At 29.7% G+C, this 17,022-nt stretch overlaps 1 protein-coding gene across 1 annotated transcript; it reads left to right on the top strand.

Moving 5' to 3' along the window:
- Positions 1-4,263: 4,263 nt before the first annotated feature.
- On the top strand, positions 4,264-11,846 carry LOC123302210 (GATA zinc finger domain-containing protein 14-like). The gene is made up of 4 exons (XM_044885052.1): positions 4,264-4,458; positions 4,754-4,933; positions 9,201-9,350; positions 10,488-11,846. The coding sequence occupies exons 2-4, from the start codon at positions 4,796-4,798 to the stop codon at positions 11,622-11,624; spliced, it is 1,425 nt and encodes a 474-aa protein (XP_044740987.1). The 5' UTR covers positions 4,264-4,458; positions 4,754-4,795; the 3' UTR covers positions 11,625-11,846.
- The last annotated feature ends 5,176 nt before the right edge of the window (positions 11,847-17,022 follow it).

Below are 17,022 nucleotides of genomic sequence, written 5' to 3'. Positions count from 1 at the left end.
TTTTTTAAAAAGCAAAAAACCACGCACGATCCTTATTGAAAATGTCTCTTTCGATAAAACTACTTAACTATTATTTTGAAGAAAATCTTTTTCTCAACATCCTGAAGAGAATTGACTTTTGCCACAATGTTCAATTCCTGTTCCAAATCCCCGTTCACATACTTAAAAAATCGATGGATTTATACTAGATTTTTATAAATAATAAAAAAATATTCCGTCAAATTGTTTAATATTTTGAGAAAATATTATTTCCAACATATGAACCGAAATAAATTTCGATTTTTCCCCTTATTTCCTCTTATCAATTTTTGGTTGCATCCCCATTAAAACCACCCCTAGAAGTAACAGGCAGTGCAAGGGCAGTGCAAGGGCAGTGCAAGTTGGTGGGGTCGCTGATCACGAATCCAAGGTCAAAAAGTAACTGAAGATGGTTGCAACCCCATTAAAACCAACCCTAGAAGTGATAATGATAAACATTTAGAAATTTTTAAATTTCACTTTTGAAATCGTGTCTTGGTAGTTTTGAAACTTTATGTGGTTGCAAACACATTAAAACCACCCCTAGAAGTGACAATGATAAAAATTTTGAATTGCCTACATTTTTTTATAAATTTTTATCATTATCACTACTAGGGGCGGTTTTAATAGAGTTGCAACGATCTTCAGTTTATTTTTGACCTCAAATTCACGGTCAGCGGCTCCGAAAACCACAGAGAGACAATTTCTGAGCTGAAATTCAGAATTTTCTAAATTTTTTTTATCATTATACTTCTAAGGGTAGTTTTAATGGGGTTGCAACCATCCTCAGTTGCTTTTTAACCTTGGATTCGTGAACAGCGAACCTAAAAGCTCCTGAAGAGACGATATCTTAGGTAAAATTTTTAATTTAATAAATTTTTTATCTGTCACTTCCAGGGGTAGTTTAAATGGGGTTGCATTTTGATTTGTTTTCACTGTTACTATTTGAAGTGCTTTGGGGATAGGAAAACTACCCTAATTTTCTCAGTTTTCTTTGTATTGCCGAGGTTAGTGCGGTTGAATGTTCCTGAAAGTCTAAGGAAAAAATTTTTAAATCAGAGCTGTCCACCACTTTTCCACATTTTACGGCTTATTAAATGTACTAATAGTAACTTTTTAAAGGATAATTTGTGGAACAATACGCAAATAATTTAAGACTTTTTAACGCAACGTTTCACAATCGTTTATTGTTTCTCCACACTGCTTATGATGTACTATTATTTTTTTCTGCTAACATGTATGTATTTTACGATTTTGAAACGTTGCGTTGCGTTAAAAAGTATGAAATATATTCTGAAAGGTTACTAATAGCAATCATTTGAACTGAATCAAATTTATGATTCTTATAATTAATTTTTGATATCATCAAATTTTACGATGAAAATACTACAATACATCTTAAAAATTATAGTTTTTAGCCTAAACTTTACCTACAATACATCATTTTTAAATTAAGTACAGAAGGAGGGACAAGTCACTAAAGTGACATCTTTATAGCTTTAATTAACAATTCTGTTAAAAAATTCAAAAATATCTAAAAATTGGTGTGTATATTTCTTTTTCAGAATAGTGATCAGCGACCCCTTAAACCTCCGAGTAGACTCTGACTCATTTTGTTGAACATTTTTAAAATTTATAAATTTTCCAAAAATTACCTCAAAAATGGATTATAGAAATTTGCCTACTTGGCCCATAAAAATGACCAAACTTTCTAGCATCACCAAGTTACATGTAGATTTTGATGTATGCAGCTTCCTGAACATCTAAAAAAATATTGGTCCGATAGGTCGAGGTACAAAAAATTCTCTTTGAAATGCTAAAATAACGCGACTACTTGTATTTTATACCACATCGTGGAATCACGGTGAAAACACCGTACCTATAACTATCATAGGCGTCCCTAGGATCAAATTATTTGGGGGGGGGGGGGGGTACCAATAGTAGAAAAAATGGATAGTTAATTAAAGACTATCAACAAAAAAAAATGCTTCCTGCTTAAAAATCATAATAATTAATAAAAATACAAAAATCATCAAGCTTTTCTTAAAATTGTAACAAAAATTAATAAAAACAGTATTTTCTTTAAAAAATCAGTTTTTCATTAAAATTATAATATTAATAAGAAGAATAAAAATACAGCTTTTTTTAAATTATAACAATAATAATAATAAAAAATCTGTCTATCTTAATGTAAATCAATCTTCTAGCATGCATAGCAAATTTTTCGACCAACATATGGAGTCCTACATCTGACATCAGCTCAGATGTCTTTTGTCTTTCGATGGCCATCAAATCCAATCCTGCTAGTCTATCCTTTCAGACGCCTGAGTGTCAAAAATGACCTTTCTGCCGTTGCTGTGGTAATTGGCCAGGAAAGACTAATCTCAAAAAAATGTAGTATGGATGGAAGAGTTTTACTTAAATCATATTTTAAAAATAGACCAGCATGCTTTCTAAGTGACGGTTTTCGATGGTATCTTGAGAGTTCCTAGAGTTAGTAATTGCAAAGGCTCTATATATTTTGTATCCATTTAATTTGTGGAAAGAACATAATTCATTTGAATGTGTATGCTATTTGTTTTTGTGGTGTTAGATATTTGAAGACGTTTTTTATGATGTTAACGAATATTTAAAATATCACATAATACGTAGTAAATAAGGTATTTCCATTTTTTTATTACGTGTTTAAAGAAGTCCAGAATAGTAAAGAAGTAAATAAATTATCTTCATTTTTATTATGTTTCCAAAAAATTTGAAAATTATTGAGGGGATACGTGAACCACCATTGAATTATTGTGCAAATGCGGTTGAAATCCTAGCCGCCAAGGACTCATTATACAGCATTAAAATACAGTAAAAACCCGTAAATATAGTGGTGGTGACTGCATAAAACTCATCGTGTTGCATGGGATTTCAATTGCGTTTTCGCAGTAGTTTCATAATTGTTCTCAGGGCCCAATCCAGAGGGAGCAAGTTGGGCAACCGTCCGGAGCGGCAAAAATGTGGGGCGGCAAATCCCTAAAATATGATACACAGTAATCTCGATAATCGGGACACTGAAAAAACAACATTGGTATCTATGTTTTTAAACGAAACTGTGCATCTAAGACATATATCTTGTATACAAGATGTCTTTTTTAAGTTGACATATGCTTGAAACTCGAAAAATAAGATTTATCGATAGAAAAAAGCTTAAAGCAAAAAATGTTAGACATTAAAGGTGACCTATTTTTTCAAGCTCACTCTATCCCATAACTGGTAATAGATAGATAAACACTTTAAATTTGAAAGTTGTTATTGATTAAAAATTTTTTGTTCGAAACATTTTTCCGCAAACCGTGCAGTTTAGGCAAAAACGGACTGAAAAGTTTTATCCAAAATAGTTTTTTCATAACAAAATTATTATTTTGTTTATTTCTGATCATGAATTTGAGGTCAAAAAGAAACTTCACGTCGTTCCATCCCCATTAAAACCACCCCTAGAAGTGATAATGATAAAAATTTTGAATTACTGTCTAAACTATTCGGTTTACAAAATAATGTTTCAAACAAAAATTGTTTGTGTTTTTATAAAGAACAACTTACTCATTTAAAGCATTAATGTTTGTTAGTTATGAATCAGATTGAGGTTTTAATTGGACCTGAAAACTTAGATCGAATTCAATGCGCGTATAAGATGTGTCAGTTTGAAATTGAAACGATTAAAGTTTATTGAATTAAAATTTACTGAGTTTCAAGCATATGTTAACTTAAAAAAGACACCTTGTATATGATAGGAGTGTAAAGGGCGGCAAATATTATTTTTGCCCGGAACGGCAAAATAGCTAGATCGGGCCCTGGTTGTTCTACGGTATTTTCACAGGGTGGTAAAAACTACAAAGGGTTGGAAAAACTTTGAACAATTTCCAATCAAAAAAATATCCTTAAATGAAAAAAATCGTCTTTATTTTATTAATGGCTTCAATGGAAATGTTGTAATTAACTTTGTAATTTAAAGTAATTAGAATAACAACAAATACAAAACGTTAAAAAAAAACCGTGTAACCAGTTTGATCAGAGCCCAACAACTAAAATGAATATAATATAATTTTTATTAAAGAGAAGTGAAATAAAATACGTACGCTCAGTGAAAGCTTAACACAATCTCTTCACACAAATCAGAAAAGATGCTGGAGGCATGGATCGATCTATCTTTATTCTCTTGAAAAAGAAACCATACACTTGTTATGTTCAACAGTGTGGGTCATTTTGTTTCTGCGCTGAATAATTTTCAATTTTTTTTTTTCATTTCATTTACGACACAAAAATATCAATCGTAATTGTCAGTGAGAAACAACATTTAATATCAAATTTTAGTGTTTATTTATTTTTTTTTTTTTTTGATTTGAACATCTGGTCATCTGGTTTTGTGTCTTATACGGGCATTCATATTTTTTCAGTGTATGTAGTAATTATTAAAAATTTTTTTTTTTTTTGCAATAAATAATTATTTCTAAATACTGAGAATTTTTTAAAGGTCAAAATCGATTGTTAATAAAAAATCAAACTATTGCGCAATTCAAAAATTTTTAACAAAAAAAAGACCAAAAATTTTCTTTCAAGTTGTTTACCTTCAAGAATTTTATTTAAAACAAGTTAATTCTTTCAATTTTAATCTTCCTGTTAACTTGAGAGTGTTGTTAACTTTTGAATTGACAGTGTTTTTGTACATCTGAATTGAATTTTTTGATTACAGATTTTATTGTGGTAGTGTTTTTGTACAAAGAATCCAAAAAAAATGAAACAATTTATTATAACAATGCTTACTACATCGTTTATGGTGGCATTCACGTATTGTCATCGTGAACATAAAGTACATAATATCGTTTTGTATCCGGATAAACAGTCATGGTGTAAAACTACCCCTATCAAACAGGTATGTACCGTAATCTTAGTCTTAAAGTAGAAAATATATTCTAAAAGTATTCTAATTCAAATACTTTTGCTTTATCAAGTATTTGGAATAAAATACAAATATATATACATTGTTTTTTAAAAGTGTTTAAATGGAAATGGAAATTTTTGTAAGATATTTGAAATACAAAAACTTCAGACTTAAATAAATCTCAAAAAATAGCAAACTTTATCGAAGTATCTTTACCAGTTTTATTAAAGTATTTGCAATGAAAGGCAAAGTTATAGTAATTTAAACAAGTGAAAACAAACAATTGACTGAGTTAATTGTTGAGATACCATGTATAGATAGTGTTGATTACTCTATCACATTACACATACATACATGTCACACATACATAACGAATATTCCCATATAATACATACTATACAATTTACGCCTAACTTGCGCCCTCACGGGTAAACAGTGATGTTAACGAAAAAATGTTTCAAACAAAAATTGTTTATTTTTTGATAAGGAACATTTTTTACATTTAAACTTTTGTTCTATCTCTAACGGTTTACAAGATGGGTCCTACGGTCCCAAGACTCAATTGACCTATCTTGCTCATTTACGAACTCGACCTCACTTTTGCCGTCCTGAGTACGCTGTAAAAATTTCAGCTTAATGTCTTTTTTCGTTTTTGTGTTATCGTGTCCACAGACGGACGGGCAGACGGAAAATCGGAAATGGACTACCTAGGTGATTTTATGAACACCTTTACCAAAATTTTGTTCGTAGCATCAATATTTTTAAGCGTTACAAACTTGGGACTAAATTTAATATACTATGTTATTTCATATATACATGGTATAAAAAGTACAAACGCGGATCTAGCCCACAAAAAAGGTAATGGACACGGGACAGCACCCAAAAATCAGCCAAATGCGAATTGGGTTATGAACTCGCTCATGATCAATATAGTGCATTCCTACAAAAAAGGTGTTTACAAAATATTTGACGCCCTGACCAAAATTTTGTACAATATATTTGTAAATTAATACACCTGTACAAAGTTAGTTTGTTCGCTCACAAAAATTACAAAAGTAAATGTGCGATTGTTTACACATCACAGTGTCATATTTAAACTCTAAACTACTGAACCAATAAAACGTTGATAATATCATCGACTTCCAGATGTTTAGGAAAGCAAGCCCGAATAATTTTTTCTGTCCCATTTAGGCACGCAACTAAGATATTACCCCGCGAAGTGTAGAAAACGATCTCTCAGCGAGCTACGCCGGGAGGAAGAGTTGCAAATCTTAGTTGCATGATTCAATGAGATGAACTACCGATTTTGGTTTGGCGGAATTATTTTCACATTCTGTTTTCCATTTGGCCATTCAGAGTCGGTATTCATTTATAATAGTTGATTCGCTATCATTAATGAATCGCCGGTACATCTGAACCACTTTTTTCTCTGCCTGGATAACTATATTCAGGGACTTGACACCAACATTTGGTTCATTGATAACGGAATCTAATATAAGGGTATGTAAATTGATTTCCAAAAGTACTCTTCTACCGATTTCGCTAGAATTTTTTTCCGATTTTTGGAATTTGCATGCTTTGAAACGAATTTAATAAAAAAAATATGTTCCCCCCAAAAATTATCAGATGGGGGTTTAGTATGAAATTAGGGACAATAGACTAACTATTTAAAGCGATTCATTGCTTTTTTTTTAAAATTTTATAAAATAAGTCTATTTAGGTGGTGGGCATGCCCATCATGCCCATATGGGTGAATCTGCCACTGAAAAAGTACTTAAGTACTTATATTAAAAGTACTACTACTAATAAATACTTTCATTGAAGAGTATTTCAAATACAGGATATTCCTGAAAATGTCTTTACCACACTCTATCACATATAGCTTAGCTCAAAATAAGTCGATTTGACTAAACTTGCTCTAGTAAAAGTTGTTTTGGCGCTATACATTCTTGAAGCTGCAATTTTGAAATCGTTTTTATACCATGTATATGAAATATACCAGTATACTAAGTTTAGTCCCAAGTTTGTAACGCTTAAAAATATTGATACAATGAACAAAATTTTGGTATAGGTGTTCATAAAATCATCTAATCAGTTCTTTTCCAGTTTTTCTGTCTGTCATAAAAAGTGAGGTCAAGTTCCTAAATGAGCAACATAGGTCAATTGAGTCTTGGGTCCATTTTGTAAACCCTTTGAGATAGAACAAAAGTTTAAATGTAACAAATGTTCCTTATAAAAAAATAAACATCTTTAATTTGAAACATTTTTTCGTAATCATCACTGTTTACCCGTGAGAACGCAAATTATGCGCAAATTGTATAGTATGTATTATATGGGAATATCAGTTACATATGTGTGTCATGTATGCATGTGTAATGTGACAGTGTAATCAACACAGTCTATACATGTTAATTTCAACAAATAACTCAGTCAATTGTTTGTTTCACTTGTTCTTCTATAACTTTAAAATGGATAGCGTGATTTTGATAAAATTTAGTGTTGTGATACTGTTTTTCATACAAAACAACTCAATATTAACCTTATAAGTAATATCAATTCATGGGTGTAGAATGTGAGGGTTTTTGGAAGCAGAAACCCCCCTAATCTTTACGCCCACGGAGGTAAAGGAATTTAGATGAAGTTAACTGTTTTATAAGTTTTATTACCTTACGGCGCTTTCCGGAAATAAAACATAAAAAAACTTGGGTTTTTGACGCTTTTTCGATATTTTTAGAGCATTTTTTTCATATATGTTATACAAATTGCCTATTTTACGATATGTTTAGAGTATTTTCTTACATTTTTGTCATACAAATTGCCCAGTTGACTAGTTACGTGACAGTCAACGCCATTAATTACCTACCGACGATGATAATTTTAGCAACGCGATTTATTTTGGACTATTTAAAAAAAATTCGAAATGATTACTTTTCATATTCACTTAAGAAGCGTTAGCTTCACAAATTATCGAATATTTAATGACAATGGTGTTTAAGGCATATATTTTGTGATTTTTTTCCATGAAGGGAAGATGAAACTACTGAACTTAGTTGTAAACAAGTGAAAACAAACAACTGACTGAATTAATTGTTGAAATACCATGTATAGACAGTGTTGAGATTACTCTATCACATTACACATACCTATACCTATACATGTCACACATACATAACTGATAATTCCATATTCGTACATACTATAAAATTTGCATCTAATGTGTGCCCTCGAGAGTAATCAGTGATGTTTACAAAAAAATAATTCAAACAAAAGTTGTTTATTTTTTTATAAAAAACATTTTTTAAATTTAAACTTTTGTTCTATCTCTAACGGTTTACAAGATGTCCTACGGAGCCAAGACCGAATTGATCTATGTTGCTCATTTACGAATTCGACCTCACTTTTTACGTTCTGAGAACGCTACAAAAATTTCAGCTTGATATCTTTTCTCGTTTTTGAGTTATCGTGTTCACAGATGGACGGACAACCGAAAATGAATTTATTAGATGATTCTATGAACACCTATACCAAAATTTTGATCGTTGCATCAATATTTTTGAGCGTTACAAACTTGGGACTAAATTTAATATACTATGTGTATTTCATATATACATGGTATAGCAAACTTTATGTCACAGTGTTATTAATAAAGATTTTCTTTAAAAATATTATTATCAAGTGAAATTTATAAGATTTTAGATAATTTTCTAACATTCAAAATTTTAACTTAGGTAGGAAGTTTTACATATTTTTATATCTTGTATATATGTAATATATATACTAAGTTTAGTCCCAAGTTTGTAGCGCTTAAAAATATTTATGCTACGCACAAAATTTTGGTATAGGTGTTCATAAAATCAATGATCAATAATGTTCAATAAAAGTCCATTTCCGGATGTCCGTCCGTCTGTGAACACGATAACTAAAAAACGAAAAAAGATATCAAGCTGAAATGTTTACAGCGTAGTTAGGACGTAAAAAATGAGGCCAAGTTCGTAAATGAGCAACATGCACAAAAACCCGTTTTTGTGACTTTTGACTTTTGGCGTAAATTTTTTTCCACGTCTCGAATCGATGAGTATTTTTTAGATTTCATTTATGATGGTGATTTGAACAATCCTACCAAATTTCAACCGGATGTAAATTTTTGTACCCTCACTCATATTTTTTATTTAATTTGACCGAATAAATGGCGCTAAAATATTTTTATTTCAAAACATATTATTCATATTATTACTAATCGTTTTACTAATGTTCATAGGTTGTTGGAGAACCTGGATATGAATCCACAACAGTTGAAAACAGTGTTTGTGTTGGTACATGTTTTTCATATAGTATACCGCACACAAGTGATATTACAATTACGCCTTACTGTGATAGTTGCCAACCATCTGAAACACATTGGTTTCATGTAAGTACAATATTTTATCTAGCTTACTACTTATAATAACACGTAATATTGTAATACTTTACCAAAACTAAAGTCTAGAGCTAAAATATGAACCAAAAAATCGATTTTTGAACAAACTTAATTAAATACTCATACCGATCTCAAAAACTGAGCGATCAGTTAACATTCATCAGTTAGCTTTATTACAAATACATTGTCTGTTTACGTAAGGTGATAGTGCTGCATTCTTAAGGTTTTATTACTATATATGGATATGGACCAAATTGACGATGGATGGTATTTTTAGATTATACTGACCTAAATCTACAAGACCTATTTTGATTTTCTTTAATAACTGTATTTTTGGGCCTAAAAACTGAATTTTACGATTTTCCGGAAATGGTTGATTTTTGCGCCGAAAGTGGCGATATTCAAAAAAATCAAAAACCGCTGAAACAACATAAAAACCGCTTTCTTTCCCGGCATGTATTTTATTTTTAGATTATACCTCGAACTCGAAAAAAAAAAACATTCAAAAAAAAAACGGTAAAAGTGGGCATAAGGGGCCATATCTGAGGCCCATGACTTTTAGTGGGCGGAAAATTGGGCGTATGTACGTTTGGTACAACTTTTGCCTGAAAACTTTTTTGACCTGACTCCTCTGTTCAAAGCTAGCCTAAAGCAAACCGATATTTCCATGTTCAAATGAAATTTCGCGTTTAAACATGGACATATCGTGATCAGCGCAAAAAAATTAAATTTAAGAAAAGTACTTTCAGCCATTCGCAAAAAAAAAAAAAAAAAAATCAAACAAAACCTACCAAGTGACTGGGATAGATAGACTGCAGTCTATAATTATAGGGATTTGCCGTTTACACAACATTGGGCCGCTGTGCTGAAATTTCAAGTTAGAGGCGCGGCGAACGCTTGAAATATATAATGAACAACTGGTAGATAAAAAAACTAAGAGCGATTGTAATCAAATAAATATACAGATAAATTTTAATATATAAAATATTTTTTCCAATTTTTTTGTTTTTCGTTTCTGAGGCCACCGGCCCACCGGGAAATTTCTCAAATCCCGTATGATTACCCCGCTCCTGACAATGTTTAATATATAAAAAGACAAAAATAACGAATATTGTTTATATTTTTTAGGTAACCCTAAAAAAACTAGCAAATGCAGATGAAGAATTAAGTGAGTATCCAAATCAAGATGTGGTAACACCATTACCGGAAACCATCCAAAAACAAATTCAAATTATAACAAATTGTACATGTTTGTCATGTACTGAACAATTGAACAATCAAAAGAATTTCATTCATGAAAACACAACAGAACTACCAAAAAGTTTACTTGCCAATAATAATAAGAAATCTGATCAGAAACCATCATCAATTGATCCAAAAATTTGGGATGAAATCGAAGAAGAAGCACATAACATCAAAGATTTAACCCAGAATACTATAAATGACAACGATAACGATTCTAATGAAGATAATTCAAAATCAAGTAATTCCCCACCATTTGAAATACCAGAATTATTACAATTAGTGAATCGATCAAATTCCCGAACAAAATCGACACGCGGTCCCAACACGGATTTATTTATAAAAGGTGCAAATATTGACTTCCAAAATGTTTCAGCTGCACAACGGTATTATTTAAATACAAAATTGATCAACTTGTTGAAAAATATCCAAAACAGTTCCCAAAATGATTCAACTCCAACCGAAAATAATTTTAATTTTGATCATGAATTATTATCAGAATTATTGGCAATTATCGAAGGATCTGAGAATCATTTAAATGATAAAAATCTCATGGAATTTGTGAATTTCGTAAATGTACACAATAGCGAAGATTTCGAACTAGATTTGTCGCGATTAAAAAATGTTCTCACGAAATATGAAAATGAAAATAAGAATAAACAATTCGAACTATGTGATAATGCTGAAGATGATAACACTAATGTTGATTCAATTGAGTATGCAACGTTGAATAATCAAGATGCAACCAAGACAAGTGTGAAAACGGATGCAATTAAGGAAGACCATGATCATAATCATTTCGCTGGCGAACATATTGACATTGCATTAGATGATAATAAAGCACACTTGAGTGGTCATTTAATACCGGGTCCACACGGTAGCCTTGTGGTACAACCGGATGATACAGAGAATATTGAAGAGAAATTAAATATTGAACCGCATCAATTAAGGCCAAATCATGAAGGTACAATTATTAATTATGAGAGTCACAATCATAAAGATAAACATAAAACAAATAATTAAAATTATTAGATTTAAGAGGTCTAATTTATACCAAAGTTTTAAAAAAATTTTTAACTTTAAATTTTCGCATACAAAGTATTTTTGGATCTTTTTCGGAATTTATCCTCTCACTCCAGTTATTTTTAGATTTTGACCAAATACTAATTCAGAATAGACACTTCCAGTAAATTTTTTGATGTACCAAAAACAAGTTGAATCGATTGTAGGGGCCAAAAAAAAAGATTCCTAGAAATATTTTTTTACATTTAAAAGTGTTTTGAAGTAAATATACTCGCTTAAAAAAATTGTGACATTAAAACACTTCAAAATCGTGAAATTTTTCTTGTTAAAATCTATCGATTCCACACATAAAATTTCTATAAATTCTATAGGGAGGATGATTCCGAAAAAAATCCGTATTTTTTGTTTGTTTACTTTTCAATTGAAATTTTTTTTCGTTTTCTTTTACGATTAAATGTCTACCGGCGTTATTGTATTAGTTCAAGTACACTTTTGGTTTAATCAAATTAGGTATTTTTGTTTTTTCTTTTTTATATGTTTTTGGCCATATAAAGGCAATGCTAAATTCAAGTTTTGGACCTCGTTAAACGAACGGATCATGTCGAAAAATAAGAATTATCTCGAAAATTTTGACCTTATTTCAATTTTTGCCGATTCTGACCCGGATGGACTGGTTGTTCATCAAAAACTGTAGTTTTCATTTTTAAAGCAGGTTAAATTTGCAACAATTTGAGATAAGACCGACTTTTATAGGGCCTATGGTTTCGGAGATACAATTTTCGATAGAATGTTTCACAAGACCACTAGTTGAAGCTACCTGCAAATGAACTCTCTATCTTTTATAGTTTTGAAAAAAATGGACATTAAAATTTTTCTTAATTTTCGCCTTTACGGGTAGAGAGTGATCTTTACTAAAAAATGTTTCAAACAAAAGTTGTTTATTTTTTTATAAAGAACATTTTTACATTTAACGTTTGTTCTACCTCTAACGATTTACAGGATTAAATTTTGCGAAAAATCCTTTAACTTGAAACGATAGACAAACTTTGAAAAGCTGTATCTTCAAAACTATCGGTTCTATAAAAATCGGCTTGATTTCAAATTCTTGCAAATTTAACCTTCTTTCAAATTAAATACTACAGGTTTTGATGAAAAACCAGTCCTTCCAGGACAAAATCAGAAAAAACTGAAATAAGGTCAAAATTTTCGAAGTTTTTTATATTTTTCGGCATGATACGGTCGTTTCCCTAGGTCGAAAACTTAGATTTAACATTGCCTCTACATTGAAAACAACATATCCAAAAAACAAAAATACCTAATTTGATGCAAGGTCCAATATAATGAAAAAATTCCTTTGTTTAAAAAAAATTTAATATATCGATTTCGATATATCAATATTGAAGTTATCTTTTGCCATCCCAAATTATGGGCCGATTGAAGCCACCGTTTCAGTGGTAAAATATTATAGACATTTTGTAAACGATAAATACAATATCGCCGTTAGATGTTTGCTTACGTTGTTTTTTTTTTTTTTTAAATTGAAACTAGTCCAACACATAGGACACAAATTTTTTTTGTTAAACAAAATGATTTTATTATTTTTGAATTGAATACCGTTAAATACGTAAAAATAACAAAACAAAAAGTAGATTATTTTTTAAAATTAAATATTTCAAATGAAATTTGCATTTGTACAAATTAAAAGAAAAATTTTGAATGCACAACATGTTCCATGATAGATTAGGAAAGTGATGATATCACGAAAGAGGTGTCTTTAGATCTCTCTTCTACACTTAGTTTTAATAAAGTGTTTACATTTTTTTTAAATTATCTTTTTATTAAAACTGTAAAAGCATCAAACATGCATTTCGGAAAAAACATCACACTTTTGACCAGGACTCATTTCAAAGGTATAGAAATTTACTTAGAAATGCGCCTCAATATCCCCTAAAACTTATTATCATGGCAATCGAAAAATCTGGACTATTTGTTAAAGGTAAACGAGATCAATGTTTGCCCAGACGCAACAACAGTCATGTACTTCTGAAAAAATCGTGGGTCTCTTAATGAAAATGTTTTCGTTACAATATTAAACACTAAAAAGCGCCACATATTTCAAATCTAAACAGCAGTATTAGTAGAAAATTTTAAATAAATAAACAAGTTTTAATTTTTAAATTAATGAATAATTATAATTAATAATTATATTTGTTGAAATAAAAATTAATTATTAATAAATAAATTAATAATAATAATATGACAGTGGTTTTGAATTGATACTGGTGGCGATGCTATGTAGCAGTTTTGGGAACTAATGTGTACATCAATAAGGCAACATATGTTCCTAATATATTTTTATATAGAGTTAACAGACTTGTGTATGTATACATGACTGTGAACGGAACGCAATTTAATAGTTACTTGTTGCTAATTTGGTAACGGTCTGTATGTAAAAGTCAAAATCAGGTGTACAAAAAAATTTTGTGAAGAGGGAATACAAGGGCGTACTTAGCACACACAGTACGTCAGGACAAACAGTGAAATTTTTTCGTGTTACAAATGGTTTTCAGTTTCCGATTGCATGCTAACCATTTGAGCGTTAGTGTACATTATCACATATTCAAGATCACTTCTTTACATTTAAAATCTACCCTGGTAGAGTCCAAAAGGATCAAGTATAATAAGTGTTTTAACAAAGGAAAAAATGAGGCTTTTTTCAGAAATGTTATCATAGCTATTATATGGTTTCGTTTTTAAAATTTGTCTGTACAAAAAGATACAAGTTATCAGAAAATAAACTCAATGTTTGGAAAGGCCTGGTACTAGAAATTTCGGCTCATTAATGTCATCACATTTTCCTAATCAATAGAATATTTTAAAAATTCTAGAAATATTCACTGTGTACTTGTTTAAATAAAATATCTATTAATGGAACACCCTGTATAAAACTAGAGTAGCTAGAAATAATGTTTATTTTACAAAAAAGAATCATTCGTACAACCATCACTAGATATTATAACTGCAAAAAATTCTGAAAACACTACTCTACCTGATGGAAAAATTTGCAGCCCAGTAGTTAATATAGTTAAAAGCGAGCGAGTTTTAAAAACTTAAATTTATCTGTTTTTTTGTCACTTAGTATGAATAGTATAAACACTATTATACAAAAAGACCATACATAATCTTAGTTTCAATTATTATCTACAGAACGTATCAGAATAAATAGTCGATAATCCAGGGGCGATTGGGTACTTACAATAAAATAAGTATTTTGGTATAAGAAATATGTGCTCCGAAACGCATGCCATAAAATTAACAGGCGTTAAAAACTTTTCATACCATACCGAATTTCTGCCGAAAAGTTGGTATTTTTATGAAAAAAATGTTTGTATCTTTAACAGTTTCTGAAGGATACAAAAAACCATTAGAGAGAGACAAGGAGAGAGATTCTAAATGATAGTTTTGATTTAATTCAATTTTTATTATCAAAATTTAATTTCTGTCTCTGTTGTCAATATTAAGAAGCGTTGTGCGCACGAATTTGAAATGTAAAAAATTCCTTAGATTATATATAACGCATTTATGAATGGTATCCTATATATATAAACGACCAATAAATGTAAATATAATATGACATAAATTATATATTATTCGTAATCAAAATAAAATATAGATTAAAATTACGTTGATCCATTGTAAAAAAGGGTAATTATGAGGTTTTGTTTATGATTTTAAACAACAGCTGATAATTAAATTTGACATTCATAATGCAATACTTTCGGATTCATCAAAAATTCAACACAGAATGTAAAATTTCTAAAGCCTGTAGCTTCGAAAAGGGAGTAATAACAGACATATGTTTCTTACCCCAAAATACTTGTTTCGGTATACCCTATGATCTTCTTTGTTTATTGACCATTTGTTCTGATACATCTTGTATAATCATGTAAAATAAACATTAAAAATTGTTAAAATTAAATATTTTAATTCTTATACATAATAAATATTTAATATTTTTTGGGAGGTGGATGTATTAATTATTTAATATTTAGGTAGGCTCAATCGAACGCTTTAATTTAGATTTAGTTTTTATACATATATTTAAAGTTTTTCGAAGGGAATATAAATATATTTATGTACAGTTCAGTCTCGTTTTATATCTCTACACGAATATTTTCAATAAAAGGTACGGAATTCTTATGGGGCACTTCGAAAATTTAAAAGTACGCTGGGCAATTTTGAGTATATTTATGGATAAGACTAAAAAAATAAGTCTCTCAGTAACTTTTTTTCTCAAACGAATATTTTATCAAATAAAAGCTTAAGGTCCATTCTGATTGAATTCCGATTCATGTATTGAAACCAATTGGAAATTTCCGACTAGTTCTATTGGATTGAATGAGAATTCAATCGGAAGGAATTGAAGATTTTATTCCCAATTAAATCCGATTCATTTCATTTAAATTTCGATTCAAAATTATAATTGGTTCCCATGAGAATGAATCGAAATAAATTGGCAATTTTTTCCAATTGAATCTTATTCATTACAATTGGTTGAATTGGAAATTTCCGATTCATTAATCAGACTTTTTTATCAGTCAGTATACCATTGAAGAGGTTCATAGTTAACTACTTACTTTAAATTTATTCAAAAGAACATAGTTCCATTAATTAAGAAAAAATTCAGATATTGTTACTACATCGTTAAAAAGAAATAATTAATTAAAACTAGGCAAAATTACATGGGCTCTAATGAGTATTTATGTTCAATAATTTAAAGGAAAAAGAAAGGAAGGAGTAACTTTTTTAAAGGAAAAGGAAAGGAGGAATATTTTAAAGTAAATGTGTAAAATTACTTGATTAGGCTTTTGGTAGTAGTCTAACAAACGAAGCGAGTCGCGTAATTCAACCCTGGGGTTCATTCTAAAAAAAGTCATGTATATATTATATATATCAAGGAATAATAAGTTTAGTCTCAAGTTTGTAACAAAAATATTGATGCTACGAACAAAACTTTGGTATGGGTATACATAGTATTTCAACAATGAACTCAGCCAATTGTTTGTTTTCACTTATTTTTGGTGGTATATTTTATAACTTGTATCAGGACCGTAACTTTTATACAAATAAAAAGAGGTTATAGAAAATTATAGAAAAATTAATGAGTGACGGCAGAAGTAAATTTTTCGCTCTATTTTCTTTTGTAAAAAGATGATATAAAGCAAAACTGGACTATATATTAATATATATTTATTTTTTTATTAATAATTAATATTTATTATGATAGCATATTATATATTATTGTAATTGTATAAAAAAAATCTTAATAAAACAAAATTTTCACTAGTCCTGTACCCCGTTGTATAATATATTTTTTAGATTTTTGTTACAAAAATTT

The sequence above is a fragment of the Chrysoperla carnea genome, chromosome X (genome assembly GCF_905475395.1).
Source record: "Chrysoperla carnea chromosome X, inChrCarn1.1, whole genome shotgun sequence".
NCBI lineage: Eukaryota > Metazoa > Arthropoda > Insecta > Neuroptera > Chrysopidae > Chrysoperla > Chrysoperla carnea.
This window is presented reverse-complemented; position numbering and strand designations above follow the sequence as displayed.

What these genes read in the sequence shown, in the direction of transcription:
- LOC123302210 (XM_044885052.1), top strand. Translation starts at nt 4,796, where the DNA reads ATGAAACAATTTATTATAACAATGCTTACTACATCGTTTATGGTGGCA. An exon ending in AAACTACCCCTATCAAACAG is followed by an intron (nt 4,934 to 9,200) that starts GTATGTACCGTA and finishes TAATGTTCATAG; the next exon opens with GTTGTTGGAGAACCTGGATA. An exon ending in CTGAAACACATTGGTTTCAT is followed by an intron (nt 9,351 to 10,487) that starts GTAAGTACAATA and finishes TATATTTTTTAG; the next exon opens with GTAACCCTAAAAAAACTAGC.